Source organism: Cottoperca gobio, chromosome 3 (assembly GCF_900634415.1).
Source record: "Cottoperca gobio chromosome 3, fCotGob3.1, whole genome shotgun sequence".
NCBI lineage: Eukaryota > Metazoa > Chordata > Actinopteri > Perciformes > Bovichtidae > Cottoperca > Cottoperca gobio.
The window spans coordinates 15,968,527-15,990,621 of NC_041357.1; the positions used below are offsets into that span (position 1 = coordinate 15,968,527).

General features: G+C 40.6%; 1 protein-coding gene across 4 annotated transcripts in view; it reads left to right on the forward strand.

Annotated features, from left to right (window-relative positions):
- Positions 1–22,095, forward strand: part of rasa3 (RAS p21 protein activator 3) — a 43,883-nt gene that overhangs the window by 1,377 nt on the left and 20,411 nt on the right. For 2 of the 4 annotated variants that reach the window (XM_029461198.1, XM_029461205.1), the window contains exons 1-4: positions 3,406–3,642; positions 15,889–16,006; positions 18,167–18,270; positions 19,686–19,780. In XM_029461198.1, the coding sequence (XP_029317058.1) occupies positions 3,588–3,642; positions 15,889–16,006; positions 18,167–18,270; positions 19,686–19,780 (372 nt within the window). In that variant the 5' untranslated portion in view covers positions 3,406–3,587. Of the gene's footprint in view, positions 1–3,405; positions 3,643–11,069; positions 11,198–15,888; positions 16,007–18,166; positions 18,271–19,685; positions 19,781–22,095 lie in introns of those variants that run through there. The other 2 variants (XM_029461221.1, XM_029461213.1) reach the window with 2 other exon arrangements.

Below are 22,095 nucleotides of genomic sequence, written 5' to 3' on the forward strand. Positions count from 1 at the left end.
GGGCTAGTTTCAATTCAATATACATATACTGTACAGATGGGTAGTTTATTCTATAATAAGGCATCATGGTACAGAAGTATTATCAGCTAAACATACTTATAGTTTTAAAGTCAAAGTACTCATTCTGCAGGAAAAGGACCCTTGGAAGTGTTATTAGTTATTAGTATTATTAGTTAGTTTATATTAATGCATTAATGTGTGAGCAGCATTTTACTGTTGTAGCTGGTCGAGGTGGAAGTCATTTTAAGCATTTACAGTTATCTATTTTAGTCCGGAAGCTCCTAACCCAAAGGGTCAGGCCCCTCCTAAAGGTCACAAGATAAATATGAGAGCTTGTGAGAAGATTATTTGCTGTTTTTGTGTGAAATATTGGATATCTTTAGACCTTGATAGACTGACTGTGACTCGAGGCCCAAACTGAACATCGCTTTTTAGGACATGGCCACAAAAGATTGGAAAAAACAAATTATTCATTATAATTTGAATTGAAGCGCAAGTACCTCGAAATTGTACTTAGTACTTTACTTAGCAGTAAATGTAGTTAGTTACTTTCCATCACTGATCTGCAAAGTAACTAGAAACTGAAGCAGTCAAATAACGAGTAAAAAGTACAATATCTGAAATGAACTGCAGTAGACGTATAAGTAGCATTACATGGAAATGTACTTGAGTAAATGTACTCAATTACTTTTTAGTTTAGCTCCAGGGTATGCCAGGATTGTCGCTGTGTGGCGACGTTTCTCTCATTTCCCTCCTTGAGGAGGGTCTAACAGGCTGACGGTACTAATGAGACATATAGCCTAATAAGATTTAGAGCTGTTCTAAAGGAGTCACAGCTAATCCCAACACTTCAGCTGGCAGCAGAAACACTGCAGCTAACTGCCGTTCCTGGTCGAAAGACTGTCCGACTGTTCTTTTAGTCCCACATCTCTGCTGGGTTGGGCTTGGCCAGCTGGGTTTGTAGAGCGCTCCAGACCAGAGTCAGGCTATTTTGAGGAATGTGGTCATGGTGATCTCAGAGGCGTGGCCCTGTAGGCTCAAGTGTGGGCTGATGATGACCATGTGTCTTTCACCTGAATGGATGTTAAACCCTGTCCAGACATCCCTCCCACAGAGCAAGCCAGCACCTTGTCCATTCTTCCATCTGTTAAATTTGGCCCAAGATTAGCGGCAACAGGAAAACATGAATTATTTAAAGTTTAAAGTACTTGTCTTGTTTTGTGCCTGTCTTTTATCAGGAACATTTCTCTATTGTTGCTATAATCAATTTTCTTTTTTTCATTTTGTCGTCTGTCACAAGGATAGTTTAATAACAGTTTGTTGGTGATTTAGATACATTTAATAGCATGTATCTATAATTATATCTGTATATTTTAATTATATCTCTGTAAAACACAGTCCAGTTAAATTTCCTAATCCTGATTATATTTGACCATTCAAGAAGTATGTATTGATTGACCCTGATGTTGATGTTTTTGATGTTTTTGTGTTTGAGGATGATTCCTCCCTTGAGTCAGTATTGATGTACACTGTCTGTTTATGGAGGACGTTTAGGTTGTCTTGAACACAGAGGCCACCGCTTAAACTCTTACATCAACCTGCCGTTAAACAGTGAGGGATTGTTTTTTCTTTGTACATTTTTGTCTCACTTACCGTCACTAAAAGCTATATTGTAGAAAACATAAATATCCCTTGATTCAACCCAAATCAACATTTTGATAAATGAAACATGTTGGTCAATTCAGTTTAGGTTACCGACCACACCATGTCCTGAGTGTCCATGTAGTATTGATCCATAGTATGGGAGTGAAGTTAATCCTCAGTCGTGTACAGCCTGTAAAGCTCCGATCACGGGAACAGTAATAGATCATTTGCTCCAAAGAAGTAACAGTGTAAAGCTGTTTTGTTGCTTTTTGAATTCTGTTTGATGTAGAAAAAAATCTGGTGAGATCCAGTAGAGTCAGGCTCAATGCTGCTGCATGTGGGGCCCATAGAGGGAGAGAAACACTGAACAGCCACTGATGATGCATTGCCAGTTTTTAGAGAGGGAAGGTACAAATAAAATGCTGATGTATACGGGTATGGTAACATAGCTTTGCCAGCAGCTACAATTATATCTTTTTATATCTTTCAACATTATGAGCTAGTTCTTGTCAAATCAGAGTCTAGCCATCCTCATGACGTCGTAGCCATGTATGAGGGGTGATTAAGGCCAAAGAGGAGCAGAAAAGAGAAGAAACAGTCCATAACACTATTGCTGCTATTTTTAAGGGGATTTGGTAAGACCTATATTTCAACATGACAACATAGAGACATGTCTGTTGGTCACGGGGTTTAGCAGTGGATGGCACAAGTTTGATGTGTCTGGAAAATGCGGCAAAAGTTGCTCAATGGGATGTTGCTTTTAAACATATTACTCTTAAGTGAGCAGATTTACTTTTAGTTACAAATCTAATACAACACACTGTGGCCCGTTGGCAGTAGACATGACATCCTGACCTGAGAGAAAGAAAAAGCATTTATTCACATCACCAATGATTGATATAAGTGGCAGGCGTGAACAAATATAGAAACTTTGTTTTCCCTTTTTTTTTAAAGAAGCTCTGGATGATCAATAATTACATGATCACAATTTATTCTAGAATATTTATTGAATATTGCTCTCACCGTCAATATCTTTTGTGTCTAAAAACTGTTTGGGTAGTTTGGGAAACATTTAGTATTTTTTGTTTGCACTGCTGTAACTGATGAGAAACACACGTGAAGAACCCATATGTATTCTTGATAACATTAGAAATGTCTAGATGTTTGTTTTGTTATGTCCACTCTCTGGGCGTGTGGACTGTCGTCACAGCAAGTGTGCAAGGTCTGTACGGGGTTAAAATATGTTGACAGGACTTCCCTGGGATATGACCACAATGCAGAAATCTTGAGCCTGTAGTCCATCTTGGAGCATTTTTATGAAAGGAATTTTCATTGACAAATTGTGTGCATTATCAAACCTCACTTAATGTACACAATGTGTATATTTTGGATTTGCACTTTGACTTTAACCGGTTTATATTTTTAGCATTGTGGTATAATTCTGGATTTGCACCTTATTGATATTTGATATGTTATATTTGATATTTTATGTTTGTACTCATTTTGGTATGCAACTTGCAATTTCACTCAGGGTAAAAAAAAGCTCTAGTTTAACTTGCAGTTTACACATGCATTTCTGCTATATATCTAAATTATGTTTTAAGGGACGGCTGTGAGAAACTTCGGCTGTCTCCAGTTTCCTCAATGACACCACTTCCTCTCTTCTGTTAGTGGCACGGATCACCCTCCATACCCATGTGTGGGCGGTGTTGTGTCGAGCCACACCTCCACTGGCGCTGCTGCTGCGGGACTGGAGCTGAATCTGCCCGCTTGTTCACAACCAGCTAGCAGAAGCAGCGACCGGGACCGGTGTATGATCGCTGTTAAGAGAGCATAGATGTGCAAAACCCCTGGATTATCCGTGCGCTGGAGAGGCCAGAACCGACCACCGTGGAGGACTGTCTTTATCTAGTCGTCAAAAGGGAAACAGCCACGGGGAAAGCATGGCGGTAGAAGAGGAAGGTCTCCGGGTTTTCCAGAGCGTTAAAATAAAAATAGGTAAGAGGAAAAATCCCTACCCCCAGTCTGAGCGCCTCAATGGATGGCTCCATGTTAACGGGCCAAGCAGACAGGCAGTGAAGGCTGGAGACTGGAGGGGGGACAGATCTGTCTCGTTCCTGCTGTTATTGTAATTCAAATCACACGCTTTTCTCCCAGCGCCCTAAACCGCAAACTGTAAAAATGTAAAAGGGAAACAAATCGAGAGACTCAAAGCCTTGTGGGAATTTGGCAGCTGGCATAATAATCCAAATCATGTGTGGTAGAGGTATGGCACATATGGAGGTTTGAACTGCTGGGTGATATTTAGCAGTCTGTGCGACATAAAGGCTCCACAGCTGCACACATCCAGATGCTTTTTCTGGACACTTCCGATCAAATAAACGTTTATTACACCTTAGTTGCAGCCACCCTTTCATGTTATTGTAACCCCCCTTCTCTATTGGCCTCCACCTCCAAATATGCAGCTTTATGCTGGACTGTCTAGCTATTGATTGTTAGCCCCGATTTCTATTTTTAGATATCTAGCTGGTCTCCAGTGAGCAGCATACCCCTGGTTTGTAGGAGGCATGTGGTGCATGCATATCTTGTGAATGGAGCCATGAGGAGGCGGTGTACAGTTTGCGGTGGAGGATTTAGTGTTTAGAGAAGATTGTGTTTTTATGCAATTGAGAAATGGTCATGTCTGTACAAAAGTAATTTTTCTTGATAAAAAAAAAGTTAAACTCCAGTAATTACATAATGAAAAATACATAACCACATGTATCTCATGGATTATAATAGACACTGATAATAATAATAATAATAATAATAATATATAATAATAATAGTTATAATCAAATAGGAGAGAAAAATTAAGTTGCCTGTAAGCTTAGTTTTAAGTTACACTCTTGACTTGTACAGTAATAAAGTTATGGTTACACAATTTATTTTCTTTATAGATTAATCTGAACATTATTTTTTTGATTGATCAATTTATTTGGTGTCTTCAAATAGTTTGTTTTGTCCAACCAACAGTTAACAAGCCAAATATTTTAAATGTTTAGTGATTAAAAAAAAGCTGCAGATCTTTGGATTTGAAAAGCTGGGATCATTTTTGGGCATTTTTGCTTGCAAGATTATTTAAATTATAAATTGATGATCAAAATGATTTCTCTATTAATCAACTTATCCATTGTTTGACCAATTGTTTCAGATGCAGTCATAGTAAATGTTCTAGTGTTCATATTGTGAGGGGAAGAAGTTTACAATGCTTCAGTCTGACCGGTTTCATAACATGTTGCCTTTTCAATATCAAAACATTCAAAGCAAACAATCATTTCCTCTGTCTGCTCTAAACTGTTGTCTCGGGTCAACATGGGATGTTTGGAAGCGTCTGCTGTAGTTTTCACTGACATCTGGCAGGCCATTCATCCTGTCTGTGCTGTCCCGCTTTGTTGTTACTCTAAACATGACAGAAGGGATGAGCAGATAAAAGAAAAAGACAACAAATACACATAGAAGCTGTGGGGCTGTGTCATGATGCCAGCCAGCATCCAACAAAACCCCATTTTTTCAGTTGAGGTGATACAAAGTTAGGCTGTGTTTTTAAGCTCCTTACCTGCAGTTAAAAAGGTCCGGAAACACCTGGAGCGAGAACCATCCTGACTCAAGTTTATCAAATAGTTAAGCCCCAGTGAGACGTTATGCTCAGACCTGCAGCTCCTGGGAGAGTTGTAATGTTAAATCACTAAGGCCTCATTAAATTGCTGCGCTTTTCTGAATAAATGTTCAATTAGCCAGCAGCGTTGAGTTCCTGTGAATGAAAACTGAATGAGTGGAGGACCTCTCGCCGCCACAAACGTCTTTCCTACATACAAGTCTACTTACTAATCACGGCAGCAAAGTGCAGAGGTGGAGGAAGTTCTCAGATCCTTTAGTCAAGTAAATGTAGCAATACCACACTGTACAATACTCTGTCACAAGTAAAAGTCAAGTTTTGAAAATGTTATTAAAGTAAAAGTCCGGAAGTATTATGACCAACATGTACATAGAGCATCAAAATTCAAAGTAATGTAGAAAAAATGGCCCCTGTAAGTTATATATAATATATAATATTGAATTATTACTAATGTTGTAATGTATAAATAGCATTGTGGTTGAGGTGGATTCATTTTAAAACTTTTTTTTATGTAAAATCTTATGTTGTATAGTAACTAACTAGAAGAGCTGCAACAATGAATCTATTGTCATAAAAATAACCTGCAACTTTAATAAATAAGTAGCAGTTTTTTCTTTGCTTTATATTATTATGAATTGAATATCTTTTGGTCTTGGACTGACAGTCGGAAAAACAAGACATTTGAAGACATGACCCTGGACAAATGTCACTATTTTCTCACATTCTATAGACGAAGGTTTTTATCAAGAAAATAATCGTTAGATATTCACATATTTATAAAGCACTTTGAAAGCTTTATAAATATGTCTTGACTTGTTCCTTGCAGTTTACTGATGAAGAACATTTCTGTTGGACTCGAGTTTCCTCTGTAATGTGATACAGTGATGACAGTAGAGTTTACACCGTCTAGTTACCTAGCAGCAGTCATACTGACTGTCAGTCCAATCCCCACGGCACTCTGCTCATGGGAATGTCTGTGTAACCCTTGCATCACATTGTTTTCATTAAAGTCCTTTGGCATGAGACTGAGGCTGGCTGATGACTCAGAGCTGAAAATCTGCCAGATATTTGCAGAAGAGACAGAGAGATAGAGGACTTATCATGGTTGTGCTCCACCAGGTGATGACTCTCCTCAGTTTCCTGGAGGAACACACAAGTTTCGGAAACCGAACGGGGCTACTGGGCCCGAGTCTGTTCTGTCTGCCAAACACAGGAAACAGGAAACTACCCCCAATTCACTTCCCGATTGGCTGGAACAGACTACAAAAGAATTGTGTTTTTTCCTGCATGGCAACAAGCTAATGCAAAGCAGATGTATGGACACAGAGTGAGGGACAGAGGTGGTGTCTCACTTGCAGGGGCTGGCTGTGCTTCATCTGTCAGCGACTGTGTCTCCGTCAGTGCGCAGAGAGACGGGGGGACGTGTTAGTGGCACAGCTTGAGTCGGGACTTTGCCCTAATTAACAACAACATATGTGCATTCGACTTCTCTGTCATCGCTAGAAACATAGTTTGACACAACACATAAAACCATATATTGGTTTGTTTAAATAAAGAGGTACTACGGCCATCTTCAAAACTCATACATGTTATTCCTATGATCTAAAACAGTCGAAAAATATTAGTAAACGTGAAGAACTATTTCCAAAATCCTAAAACTAGAAACTCATTTTCTTTGTCATCCAGTACAAAGTCGGAGAACAGCTCCATAGTGAATTAGGAAAGATGTTATAGATGACACTAAAAGCATCCAGGGGAATGTTTTTGTATAAAAAATAAACAACAATACATTCTGTGGGTCCATGGTCTGCCATTCATTGCCTTTGGAGCAGCTCCAGACCCAATACTTGATGACATCACAAGTTTGACTTCTCTGGTTTCTGGCTTTGGAAAAGAGAAGCTCATCTTCGCAAATATTGATTGAACTTTCCTAGGCCATAGAAATAACATATTGGCATTCTTAATTCAGGTGGTGTATCCCTTTAACATCTTCAACCCCCCTGCCCGTAGGTCAGTGAGTGATGGTACATCTGTGGAACAATGAAATAAACAATTGTTGTTAGTACACAATTCGATTTTGCTTTATTGCTTTTATATTTATAATTTCCTGTTTAATCCCAGGTTAAAGGTTAAGATCCTTTCAGAGTTCAGTTTGTGTCTGGTAGCAGGTGTTGTGGCAGTCAGAGGATATAAATTATTGGATTGGCCTGAGAGTAGATCTCACTGAACATGGGATCAGTTCTTCTATTAAGCTACTCAGCATGCCATGCTGAGTAGCTTACAGTGTTGCCACAGCACCGTGTTGTAATAGTACAGGTGCAATGTTGGATGAAGTGACAATAGTGTGTGAGTTGATCACACAGTTGAAGAAACAACTGTAAGGTAAGGTAAAGTGTTGGAGGTCGAGGAAACAGGAGTGGGCGGCTGAATTCAGGCAGCTCAGGCTGGATGACTCGGGCCAGTGAGCCCACTCCTTCCCTTGACAGCTGGCCAACAGAGGTTCCTATACTCCCTCCTGTCCAGACTGAATAGGAGACATGGAGTGACGGGGAAAGGGAGGGGAGGAATGTTTTGTGTGTGGAGGACTCCCGCTCTTATTGCGGTGAAGGGTTCATTTATTTATTTATTAGGACAAATAACAAGCATCAAAAGTCTGCGTTATAAAAAGTGGTGTGTGTGTGTGTGTGTGTTAGGGGGGTAGCTTGCATACCACCCGTAATGTTTACATACAGACGTTTATGTATATATGTGACAAGTTCTCCATTTTGTCCTAGTAGGCAGCTCTCTGGGAAGTCGTTTGCTGTAAACATCTGTGTTGACTGTTTATACGCAGGCCGTGTTTCGATCCACGCAGCTTTAGGCTGGTGGAATAATCCGGGTTGGGTACAGCAGCTCTCCCTGCACTCGGTAATGTGCCCTCCACGAGAACACGGTACCAGGAATAGTGGGGAAGTAACGCCGTAGACCCAGCATGCAGGGTTAGCAGGGGTAAATAAAGGGCTGCTGCACCCAGAGTGCCGCTCCTTGTCCTTCACATGCCCCGTGGGAGAAGTCGACTCAATCCCTCCCTGGGACGACCTCTACCTGCTTACAATGACATAAGCATGAAAACATTCACCATGCTGGTCAGTAGAGAGAGAAAGTGTCAGAAGACAGTTACCATATTCTTTCCACGTTGTGAAAAAGCGAAATTGCTTAAATGTCTGTAACAAATTGCTCCACACACACTGATTATATTTAGTTTTGCAACAGTGTTACTACTCTCCTCTGGCAACACAAACAATGTCAGCTTGCCACATGAAGGGACTTACACCCAACCAGCCTTTCCTTTGCTTGCAAAAGATATCATATCTTCTCAGCATTGTGTGTGCCAAGCCTGTTTGTGTAGGGGAAAGTTGTTCTCAATTGACATCTTTAATTGTTGTTCCTAGAAGTTTAAAAATACAAACAGAGTATTCTGATAATTCTGTAAATGTTTGAGGAAGCTGGAGGGAGTTTTGAGGTTTAACGGACCAGAACGTAACGCCATGTAAAGCTGTGAAACCAGCTCCTTGTACCTCTAACTCCACCATGATACCACACGGGTCTGAAAGAATTCTGAATACCAGGTTTCTGACCCTGATTTCTAACATGTGAGCAGATTTCAAAGCTTTCTCCACACTGTGTTCCTTCACGGCATGTGTCCTTTTGTGTGCACGTTTGTGTATTTTAGTTTTAAGTTTTCCATTGAGTCTAACGAATCTGTTTGAACATTAGCTCTAGGACGCGCTAGATGGAGAGCGGGCTTGATCAGTAACTGAACACTGGTTTATCACAGAGACTGTGGTGTGCCGCACAGCCAGCCTTTAACTGTAAACTCTCACACTGTTTCTCCTCACGCTGCTCAACAACTTCAGCACAGCTGGTGGACAATTTCTGACATGCAGCATTGCATGTAAAGTGTACGTTGGCACAGTCAGCACAGCAGTAGGTACTTCTGCTGCTGTGATCAGCTTATAAACCAAACCAGCTGTTAAATAAGAGAAATATAAGCATAGCACATAGTAGAGTGCATCTCTGTAACTGACATTCAAGCTGACCACAGTGACTGAATAGATACAGGTGAAGCGGAAATGTAAGGGTGGAGCCAGGGTTTCATTGAGTTGTGTGTTGAGTTTCAAGATGAGCAATAGTGGGTTCAAAGTGGTGAATGTGGCAATGTGGTGATTTATTTTCATTTCAGTGGTTCATGTTTGTTCTCCGATTATTTCAGTTATAATCAGTCATTTTGGCTGTTATAAGCTTTATAAGCTACTTTAAAGGGGTATTCCAACTATTTTATACATGGCTTACACTAAGTCCACTTGTGAAGGGGGGTACCTCAGTCTTCTGTGGCTCTAAAGATACATACACAGCTTTAAAATACACAGATGTTGTCAGTAGAGGGTTTGGTCTATAAATTCATAATGCCGAATACTGTTTCCCTGGTTTAAGTCTGAGGTTGAAAGACGTTGGCAGTGGAGGCCTAACAAAACAAACTATTAAGTTGCATCATGGGAAGTGTGGGATTCAGGGTTTTGAAGTTTGGCCCACAGTAGAGTCAGGATGTCTCAATTTCTTTTAACCATTCTTGTTGTAATCTGTCTCTCTCACAAGTGCCCCAATGAAAGTGAAGTGCACTATAAATGTACAATACTAAATCTCAGGAGAAACCCTTTAAATAATTGACTTTGGGATCTGAACATTGTTGATGAGCGTTGCTGTCTGGATTTCTTGACATTTTATAGAGTAATTGAGTAATAACATTTAATGCAAGTTGCAGCCCTAGTTTGAGTGATAAGGAATGGCCTACTGTGGGTTCAAAGCCACTAATGTGAATATCTGCGGAGTGTGTGTAGTGTTTTTATGATTAATCATTTTCAGTAAGACATTTATGACCTACAGTTTTGTGTTTCGGTTCTTGTTTCGAGTCTTTACTTAGGACCATCAAAGTAACTGAGTATTAACTGTGGGATAATAAATTGTTCTCTTACAAGTTTCAGTCCTTCTTTCTATTCTCACGGTGTCTCTCTCACACACACACACACACACACACACACACACACACACACAACACACATACACACACACACACACTCACACACACACACACACACACACACAGGGGTAACTGGGTTGTTCACTGCTTTTAAACTACATCTTGGATCCAGTTGAAATTCCTTTCTCCTCATCTCATTTCCTGTTGTAGCTTTCTCTAAAGCTAACCGCTCTCAAGTTTTCTATCTGACTGACTCTCTCTCTCTCTCTCTCTCTCTCTCTCTCTCTCTCTCTCTCTCTCTCTCTCTCTCTCTCTCTCTCTCTCTGCAGTCTTCCTCCTTTCTCAACCTTGATTGAGTACACTGCTTGTATTTTTCTCACTAACAGCCCCCCTCCCTCCTTCCTTTCCTTAAAGCCTGTGTTTCCCAGGCCTGCTAGTCAAGCACACAGCCACTGAAAGCATTCACGCCTGTGTATCCTCGAATGTGTTCATGTCAGAGAAGATTAGAATAACGAGTGGAGTGGTGCGTCTGTAACTTTACACATGAGTGTGTTGACCGAAAACTAGTCAACAGAGGAGGAAGAGAAACAAAGCTACACATTCACTGCGTCCATTGCGTTGCTTCAATCACTTGTGTTTCCTCATTTCTTCCGTCTCCCCCTTCGTTTCTTCACTTTCCTCTGCAGGAATGATGTAGGGAGTCGACATTTTTTGATGTGCTGATGCGCTCCCCTTCAATTTTGCCCTCTTTGGGGTGTTCCTGTAATGATTTCTTCGCTGCAGCTCTGCTGAACGCCACCATGTTTTGCGTGCACTCCACCACAGCACACACATGCCCAGCGTGTCTTTGCACTGTGTGTTTTTGCTCTGATACTAGGGTAAGATATTCTCCAAGGGCAGCTGCAATGACGCTTGATGAAAAGAGAAAACTGTTGTTGTTCTTGTTTTATTTTCTGCTTATTTGGAATCTTGAGGGGAGAACATGGAGGAAATAAAAGAGTGAGAGATAGATGAAAAAAGGGGAAGCAACCAGAAATAGAGGAAAGTGAAATCAGGTTAAAGCTAATTCTGAAAAGGATAAGGAAACTGATGATGCAAGACAAGCCCTACCTAGATGAAAAATAGATGAAAAAGTTCAGACGAAAAGGAAAAGAAGAAAACGGCAACACATGGACCAGGATGAAAAGAAAGTATTAGTGAAAGATAGACAAGCTGAGACGGGATTACACACTCTGGTTTCATAATAAAGTCTTAATCTAACGTGTGGTTACTGGAGAGGCTAATCCATTCTTTTGTAACAATCTCACTCTCCATCAAACATAAACACACACATATACAAAACGTGTATATTACACCCTCACTGTTTTAGTAAACTTCCCTCAAATTGACAAACTGCTGCTTTTCAGCTCCCCCAGAAAGACAACTATCCAGCACTTCCTTCTCCCCTAAACAGGAAGCTGCAAGATGTCACTGTGTCTATGGTAATTACTCTTCTGATGAGGTGATGCATTCAGGTGCTCAAACACAGAATTGGCCAGTACACTACTTCAGTAACGATAAGTGTGAGGGATTACAATTTGAAATGTCATAACAGTTACTAATCCCATTTACGCTCCGTGTTATTGACATTTTGTCGACTTGTTTGCTTGTTTTACCGGGAGTTAGACTATTCTCATTGAATACAGTTGACAGACGGGTGGTCCAGCACGTGCTAGCTTGCCAAACCTAAACGATGAAAGTCAAACCTCAAACTATGTAGAAAATAATGTGGCGATAATATAGCTTATCTGTTTGTTTCATATATTACACAAACAAAAGGGCTGTTCGGAGCATCTGCGCCTATGTGGCCCCTAACCACTGAGATATCTGGTCTCCCTGTTTCATATATTAATTTGAGGAACGTGATTTGTTTTGTCTGACACTATTTTTCTCTTCAGTAAAGTGGAAGCTTCACTGGACGGTTAAGTCACATGCTTTATGTAGTTGTGATTTATTCTCTAACTCTGTTTCCGTTGTACTTTTTGATATTTCACTACACCGCCCCCGCCAAGTGTAACAGTGCCCAGGTCTTCTGTGCATCACTTTGATGTTAATAACTTTTTTTGCAATATTTCAAGTTTTCCCCCCCAGAATGTCATCCATATCAAATCAAATGTATTTATCCAGCTGTGTTAAGAATCCCTTTAAGTTTTCTTAATTAAAGTATTGTGACTCACATTTAACATATGTAGGCTACTGAGTGGGACATTTGACCATTAGAAAAACTAACTGTTCACTGTTGGACAAACTATGTAATGTGACACTGTTTTTGAATTACCCAAGCATATATTTTCAGTTTTTTTGCAACTTACTGTATCTGTCAGCTTTAACGCTGATACCGATATTCCTGCTTTATAATTCTAGGAGGTTGCCCTTTGATCCACCTACGCAAAGAACCTTTCACCTGCATTACTATACCTAAAAAAAAGACATAAAATTGAAGACAACTTGATGTTCACTGTGATTGATTACTAATCTCAAGCAAGTTTCAAGTCTCTGCATGTTGATTTTCATGCCATATTGGCATGACTTGAAACCTACGGCTGCTGGGAAAACACAGAACGATGCACTAATCAATCTATGAAAGTCAGCAGCAGTAATGTAAAGAAAATGTAAAAAAATACTGATACTCATACTGTATAATGCTAAAACACTTGAACTGTCCTCGGACTGGGTATGTGATGTACGTAGATGCTTTAAAATATATAAACTATATGAACTGTAATTATTCCGCCCACCAGTAGCTCCAATTTGGCATAGAGATTTGATTTTACGCTGCGAGTTGAGTCATTCAACAGACACACACACACACACACACATACACACACACACACACACACACACACACACACACACACACACACACACACACACACACACGTGGGAGAATAGGAAGGAGAAGAGGAGACAGGAGGGAGATGTAATAACAGGGGGAAGTAAGGGGATAAAGACTGAGATAAAAGAAACTTGCGTCATCGCTCCCACACGTAAACACAGTCGGTCTGATTCCATAACAACAAATCGAAGCAGTGGAGCACATGCTGTGTTTTACAGATCAGGTGTCTTCTTAATTCGTGGGTGAAAATGTTCTTATTGTAAATTGGTTTGTAATGATCCATATACTGTATAAATCAGCCTCCAGAGAAGCAGCCATAACACTGTGTTGTGTTACAAGGAGAGAGCCCACAGAGAGACACTTAATCACCTCTGTTGATATCAGTGGTTGTTTTATATGTATCCTCTGTGTAGAATTATGGACCAAAGGTAGAGATGTACCAGCTAGGCTCTCTTTCGTAACTGGCCATTTGTCACTTTCATTGCGCATTTAAATGATGTATTTTTTAAAAGACTTTCTAGTAACAACAGCACATTGTGTGTAGAAGAGCTAAAATGATAGGACTGGCATTTTTTCTTTATTGTCAACAAATCCTATGAAAAGACCCAGACCAACAAATATTTTAAGCTGCCAGTACGATTGCTAGTCTGATGATTGAACAGCTTCGCAAACCCCCTCCCCCCACACACTTACAACTTTAGATTAGAGGGGGACTGTGGGCTGACCATTTTTGTAAAGCCCCTTTCCCACTGGACAAAAAACCCACTAACATCTGGCTTTTATCTTTATTCATTCACGGCTCCAGCTCTGATCGGCAGAGATGGAAACATCACACCCGGGGGAACACGTTGATTTTGACCCCTTTAAGTGTATATATAGTAAATCGAATCATCAGGGATATGGACAGTTAATATAATTTATAAACGTGCAAAATATACTATAAAACACAATTCATTCAAACTCGACAGAAACCAAAGAAAACTCATCAAAACTGCCTTTGTTAGTCTTTTCACTGTTTACACGATCACCGACTCTGGTTGGAGATTTTGAAAGAGAGACTGAATTAGGTACAGTTGTAACAACCGCTACAATTTCGCTATTAACGAACCCGTTTTTCTGGCGCGTTGGTGGCGTCGAACATGACACACCAGATAAAAAACAGGAAGGCACTCGTCTAATGGGACAGTCTATCGTCTATTTTAGTGAAAACCTGCATATACACTATGATGAAGAATTATTAAACATTTCACAATCAACAATCCGACACTCACACCCACTTAACTACAATACGAAAAATGTAAATCTTAAAAAATGTTTTGTCACAAATACAGTATATAGTTTCATTTTTAAAAGTAGTCATTTCCTGAAACAGCTGAGCACTTAGGTCTTAGCTAATATTACTCAAATAGGGTTAAATAGTGGATTTTATGGGGACTATTTTCACCTGCAGATTAATACAAGTTTAGTGCACTGGTGAGTATTTATATCAGCGGGTCAGTGTGTGTGTGGGATTGACATTTACTGACATTAATTGATTGGTATCATGGGTGAAGCACAAGCCTATCAGTGTGTAAATAAATCACAGGTGTTAGACAAACGGTGTACTTGCATGTTAGTGTGTATTTCACATCCATTTTCCTCCTTTGCATTGTTGCAACACCAACTCTTCCTTCTCAATTATTACACTGGTTGTTTGTTAAGAGTCAGTTCTTGTGAAATCCTAAACATGAGGTGTCAGAGCTGGATGGATGCAGTGTAGTGTTTCCCATTCATAGAATTTATTTGAGATGGCAGAATAAAGAACATTTCTAAGGGACTGATGCATTTATGTGCAGACAAATTTATATCTGCTTTGCTGTTTTACAATCGGTTAACAATTATCAGTTTCAGTTTGCGAACAGCAGCACCCAGAAGTTACACCTTTTAAGGCCAGAATAACTGTGTGAGATGTTGGCTGAATGGCAGCTTCAGATTCTCATGCAGATAATGGAGCAAACAATGACAATGTTGCACTAATACACATGTAACTATATAATACAGAGTCCTGTGGGTCCTCAGGGTGAAGAGAAAAATGAAAGGTACAGAGAGTACTGACTAACAGGGATCCATGGCTTTATAAAGGAGAAGGTATTGCTCCTGAGGGACTGGAGCACCACCTTTTGTGGTGTATCTCTTGGTGGGTGGTTTGACCACATTCTTGTAAAAGGGAGTGTTATCTGTCACACATGTTTGATGAACAGATTTTCTTCAGAAGGATTAAAGAAATGTCCCACACAGATTCTTTCATTCACAGATCTGACAACACACACACACACGCAAGCACACACACACACACACACACACACACACACACACACACACACACACACACACACACGTATACGGACATGCTTGTTGTTTTGATGTTTTTTATCAGTGTGTCTGTTTTTTAGAGCATGGCTTAATATTTGTGCGTCTGGTGTCAGACTTGTCTCCCCTGCAGAGTTAAGCTCATTATGTGTGCAGTCAGATTATTCAAAGCTAAAACAGGTGTGAACTTACATAATACTATGTCTCTTTAAATGTTGCGTGCTTTCAGGGTTCTTAAATAAGTAATCACTTAGAGCAGTGTGCCTGAATAAACACATTGTTACTGCTTACAACAGCGTTTCTAAACAATAACCATTTACTCTCGCCTCCCTTTTCTTTGTGCAGGAGAAGCAAAAAACATCCCTCCGTACCCGGGGCCAAACAGGATGAGGGACTGCTACTGCACCGTCAACCTGGACCAAGAAGAAGTCTTCAGGACCAAGATCATCGAGAAGTCACTGTGGTACGTTGAGGTGCCCTCAACCCTTTTTTTTTTGTTTGTCATTTTTTCCATCTGTATATACAGAAAGGTGCAATTATAAAAGTCAAATTATAACCACTTTCTCAATGGTCAAGATTTAAGGCCAAGACGCTATTAAAATGTAGACAGATTTGCATATAGTAACTCCCTGCCTTTATGAATTAGAAACATTTGTTCACCAGGTTAGAGCTGATAACTTGATAGAAGTGATGCTATTAATTGTTAATAGTATTTAAAGATAATATCAATTTCTCTTTACTAGCTTGGTCTATCATGAAAATATTTTTTCATGTACTGTATGTTAATTTCTTAAATGTTTTCGGCCACAGAATAACTCTGTATCAAGGTCCGTTACAAATACAGCAGTATTTTGTATAAATAGTGGAAATAGCTCATATATCAAACCAAACGAGTAAAGGTTAGGATAATATGAAGGACAAACTATAAATGGATCACAAACTAAATTTAATTTCCAAAACATAAAAATGTTTCCAATAGATTATGATTCCCTTCCACTTTGATTACACATCTGGTTGATGAGGAAACGAGTGAAATCCTTCCGACACACATTGTTGACAAAATTAAATTAAATTAATTAAAGATCTTGTATTTGTAGGATTGTTTATACATGCAGTCACTCCTCTGCCTGCCTATCCATCAACCCCTCTGTGTGTCTGTATGTCTGCTGAGTTACAGAAGAAGTCAGTAATTGTTAGCAGCGGCCCTAAGGGCTCAGCTCACGAGGTTCTCATTGCCGTAATTTATCTAGAATTGTTGTTTAGGTGAGGCAGAGCATGGCAGTTGATGTACCTTCCAGCCAATGGCCACAAACAGGCGTATTGTTGTAGGCAAGCGAGCTGTAGAGCCCACATGACTCATGTGATCTTTATTTTTGAGTCTGTCCAAGGGACAAAATCAATCATCTTTGGTCAAGACTGATGAAAGTATCATGTCTCTGATGTTTGCATGAAGGATTACATACACTGACTGTTAGTTTAACCAACCAAGATACACATAGTAAGCCAAACTAAAAAACATTTCGGTAGAAGCAGGGAAAGTTTAAAGATTAACCAATTAATCAATCAGTCAGTTAATGAGTGAGAGCCTGAGAACAAAAGGGACTACATTTGTGTTTTTGGTAGAAATGCTCAATAAGACAAGAGGAGTCTCTAATCCCCCCCACACCACCTCTGATTGAACCTCTGATTGAAGAGGAACAATGCGGATTCCGTCCTGGTCGTGGAACAACGTACCAACTCTTCACTCTCGCAAGGATCCTGGAGGGGGCCTGGGAGTACGCCCATCCGGTCTACATATGTTTTGTGGATCTGGAGAAGGCGTATGACCGGGTCCCCCGGGTGATATTGTGGGAGGTGCTGCGGGAGTATGGGGTGAGGGGGTCACTTCTGATGGCCATCCAATCCCTGTACGCCCAAAGCGAGAGTTGTGTCCGGATACTCGGCAGTAAGTCGGACTCATTCCCAGTGGATGTTGGCCTCCGCCAGGGCTGCGCTTTATCACCAATCCTGTTCGTGATTTTCATGGACAGGATATCGAGGCGTAGTCATGGAGGAGAGGGGTTGCAGTTCGGTGGCCTGAGGATCTCATCGCTGCTCTTTGCAGATGATGTGGTCCTTATGGCATCATCGGCCTGTAACCTTCAACAGTCACTGGATCGGTTCGCAGCCGAGTGTGAAGCGGTTGGGATGAGGATCAGCACCTCAAAATCTGAGGCCATGGCTCTCAGCAGGAAACTGGTGGATTGCCTACTCCGGGTAGGGAATGAGCCCTTACCCCAAGAGAGAGACTCGGAGTAGAGCCGCTGCTCCTTTACGTTGAAAGGAGCCAGTTGAGGTGGTTTGGGCATCTATTAAGGATGCCACCTGGGTGCCTCCCAGGGAGGTGTTCCAGGCACATCCAGCTGGGAGGAGACCCAGGACTCGTGGAGAGATTATATCTCCTCACTGGCCTGGGAACGCCTCGGGATCCCCCAGTCGGAGCTGGAGGATGTGGCCCGGAGAAGGGAAGATTGGGGTTCCTTACTGGAGCTGCTGCCCCCGCGACCCGACCCCGGATAAGCAGTAGACGATGAATGAATGGATGGAGTCTCTAATCACAGCTTGCCTTGTGTCTCACCTCCAGTCCGTTCTATGGGGAGGACTTTTACTGCGAGATCCCACGTAGCTTCAGACACCTCTCATTCTACATCTTCGACAGGGACGTCTTCAGGAGGGACTCAAGTATCGGTGAGTAAACAGCTGCTCCATCTGTTGTAAACTCCCCTCACACCCCTAACCCTTTCAATACTTTCTGCTGAGGGTTTGGAAGGAGAAATAGGCCTCATGGGACAGGCTTTACTGTGGTTTTAGAGCAGCGAATGCAACACTTCAGATTTTCCCTTTTGTGAAACAGCAGTAGCAACTCTTTATAAAACAACAATTTAGTTAGTATGAATATTTTATATCTTTAAATAGTTAACAGGTTAAATATTTAAATGAGCTGTGGTGAATGTGCATTTGTCAAATACAGATTTTATCAATCACCCAATCAAACCTGAGGATCAGAACAACCATTGTCACACAAGATGTTATAATTAGTGAGTTTTTAGAAGTGAGATGCAGAATTTGTTAGCTGCGGACAGAGGCTAGGTGTTTCCTCTGGTTTCCAGTCTTTATGTTAAACTAAGCTAACAGGTTACTGGCTGTAGCTTCATATTAAACAGGCCGACATGAGCGTGATATCGATCTTCTCATCTAACTGGAACTGGTCCCTTATAGTTACACAGTGTCGGTTTGTGTGAGAGGGGATGTCTTTATCGGTATCACCGGGTGTGTCAGTGTGTATATTGGTGGATTTGTATTTATGTGTGTGACCACAGACCACAAACTGAAAATCTCTTTGTATCATCAACAGCTCGTGTGTGTGTGTGTGTGTGTGTGTGTGTGTGTGTGTGTGTGTGTGTGTGTGTGTGTGTGTGTGTGTGTGTGTGTGTGTGTGTGTGTGTGTGTGTGTGTGTGTGTGTGTGTGTGTGTGTGGGTGTGTGTGGTTGTTTGTTAGTGGGTGTTGTAAACAGTACAAAGTACCTGTTAGTTTCAGGGTAGAAATGAGCGTGATATCGATCTTCTCATCTAACTGGAACTGGTCCCTTATAGTTACACAGTGTCGGTTTGTGTGAGAGGGGATGTCTTTATCGGTATCACCGGGTGTGTCAGTGTGTATATTGGTGGATTTGTATTTATGTGTGTGACCACAGACCACAAACTGAAAATCTCTTTGTATCATCAACAGCTCGTGTGTGTGTGTGTGTGTGTGTGTGTGTGTGTGTGTGTGTGTGTGTGTGTGTGTGTGTGTGTGTGTGTGTGTGTGTGTGTGTGTGTGTGTGTGTGTGTGTGTGTGGTTGTTTGTTAGTGGGTGTTGTAAACAGTACAAAGTACCTGTTAGTTTCAGGGTAGAAATGACTGTGAGTATTTCTGCACCAGGTGCCTACATGTATTAAAAAGAGATTGACGTGTGGATTGACAGCATGAGAGCAGGTGTGTGGGTGTTTGTCAAGTGTTTGTTGAAGCTTGCATCTGAACACGTAAGTCTTTTTCGCTTAGTGAGTTATGTTTTGAACTCATTGGTTTTTGTGTGTGTGTGTGTCAATGTGTGGGATTTGTAGGCAAGGTTGCAGTGAAGAAAGAGGACCTGCAGAAATATCACGGCAAAGACACCTGGTTCCAGCTACAACCTGTCAGTGCTGACTCAGAAGTGCAGGTCAGTACAGAGCGAAAAAACACACACACACACACACACACACACACACACACACACACACACACACACACACACACACACACACACACACACACACACACATTTTAATAACAAAGCACTCTCTCTTGATTTTATTCTTCTCCGGCAGATCCTCCAGTTTTTTAGTTTTTTTAGCTTCTCCACAGAAACCACATGACACTTAAAGGGCTTTAGTATTGTCGGAAATGTGTCTGATTGATACCAAAAGCTAACCATTCTTGCTCAGATTATTAGTCTTCTGAATTCATTCCTTGATCTTTCAACCTTTTTGTATAACTGCTTGTATTTAGACAACATTTAAAGTGAGACTATCGTAAATTCTCAGTGACAGAGCCAGGCCTTTATTTGGGACAGGCTTATATTTAAGATATTAGGATGTTTTTGTTTTTGTTAATGCAAACTCAAAACTTCCACAGCACTAATTCCACTAATTTACCCCAAATGATTTTAAACTTCCATAAATGATACTCTGCACTTGCACAGCCCTTCCCTTTATAGTTAGACTTTTAATGTGAAAAAAAGTTTTTAGGAAGTTTTGTTGGCAGTAAATTAACATCGATCGAGGGGTACGGCAAAGAAGAAACGACTGGAATTAATTGAAACATTATTTCTGTTGAAAAAGGAAACACTGATCAGCAGAGTGGTGAGTATAACATGACTGTTGTTGTACTGCTGGAATTAGTGCTGTGGAAATGGACATTACACTGAATTTACCATGTGAGCTGTTGTATCAATGTTTTTAATTAGCGGCCGGCTTTTATTTGAATACCGGCTGATATATGAGATTTGTAGTTTTCACTTCTTCCTAAAAATAAAAGGTTAAGGTCATAAAAAATAAAACACAACCTTGCTCATTTCTATACAGTCATAGGTTTTGCTGATACATAATTTATTTGACTTAGTCAGTTCACTTACTTTATGACCTGGCTATACTTATTCTACAGTCACACTTCATAAACTCGCTTTAGAATTATAGAAGTTTGGCTTCTTTTTTTTATTTATTTACAAGGATTTGGTTTATATGCCTTAAATAAAGGTATGAAAAAAGTATTATTTTGGTTTCAAACAACACCCACCCTTAGAGACTTACCCTACTCAGTGTACGCATTGATGTGTGATAAGTGTGTCTGCATGTTAATGTTTGAAGCAGGGCAGAACCCAAACAAACACAGCATGTGTGCACCTGCAACATCTGAGCCTGCAGGGTCAAAGTCACCTGGCAGTCCGTGTAAACTGTAGATCCTATCCCTTCACCTCCATTACAGCTCAGTTTGTTATCAGCTGGTGAAGTGTGAACACACAGCTTTTATCAGCATCACTATAATTTACACATTCTCGCTTGTCATGAATGAATGACAGCTGGCTGTGATAGGAGCGTGAAGTGTGTGTTTGGATCGCACGTTGTGGTTTAAATTTGCTGTTGAGAATAATAACAGGATATCACTGAATGTTACAGAAATATTTTTTAATGGTTCTTGTATGACAGAGGTAAAAAAAGATCATTATGTTTGGGGAATGTTGGGAGACAGTCCTGACTGAAATGTTAACTTTCAATCTCAATGTTTGCACTTTATTCTTTCCACTTTGTTAGCACCGACATCTCTGTCTATGTAAACCAAAAGCACATCCAAACATTAGTCCAACCAATAACACATTAACAACTCAAATGCTGGAGTGTTGATCACTGAAAAAAACAGACACATTTCCAGTCTGCTGCTGTTTGTGACAGCAACAATTCATGGAAGCATTTAAAAGTAAATTTAGTAGCCTTTTCTGATTGACAGCTGTTGTATGTGCCATGCAGTTAGCACCTCTCATTGGGTATTCTCACCAAGCTGTAAACAAGCTAGAAAGTGAATATAATTGTGCACATATAATTGGAGCTGTTGCATTTTTCCTACATGCTTATTTTACACATTGTCTACTATTCAGTATTCAACAGTCTCACTCACCCACATGCATGGTTACACACACACACACATGCACGCACATGGTACTACACACACACACACACACACGCACGCACGCACGCACGCACACACACACACACACACATACACACAGTCTGAGACACAGTGAACAGTAACATCTGCAGACAGATGGGTGTGTGCAGCCCTGGAGCAGGGATCTGAAACAGAGACACATTCATCCGAGGAGCCGGGGAGAGGAAGGATGTGTGAGAGAATGAGAGAAAAGAGAGAAAGCGAGGGAGATGGATCAAATGAAGTAGGAAGATAGAGTGTCTCTCTTCTCTTTTTTAATAGAGGACACATTGT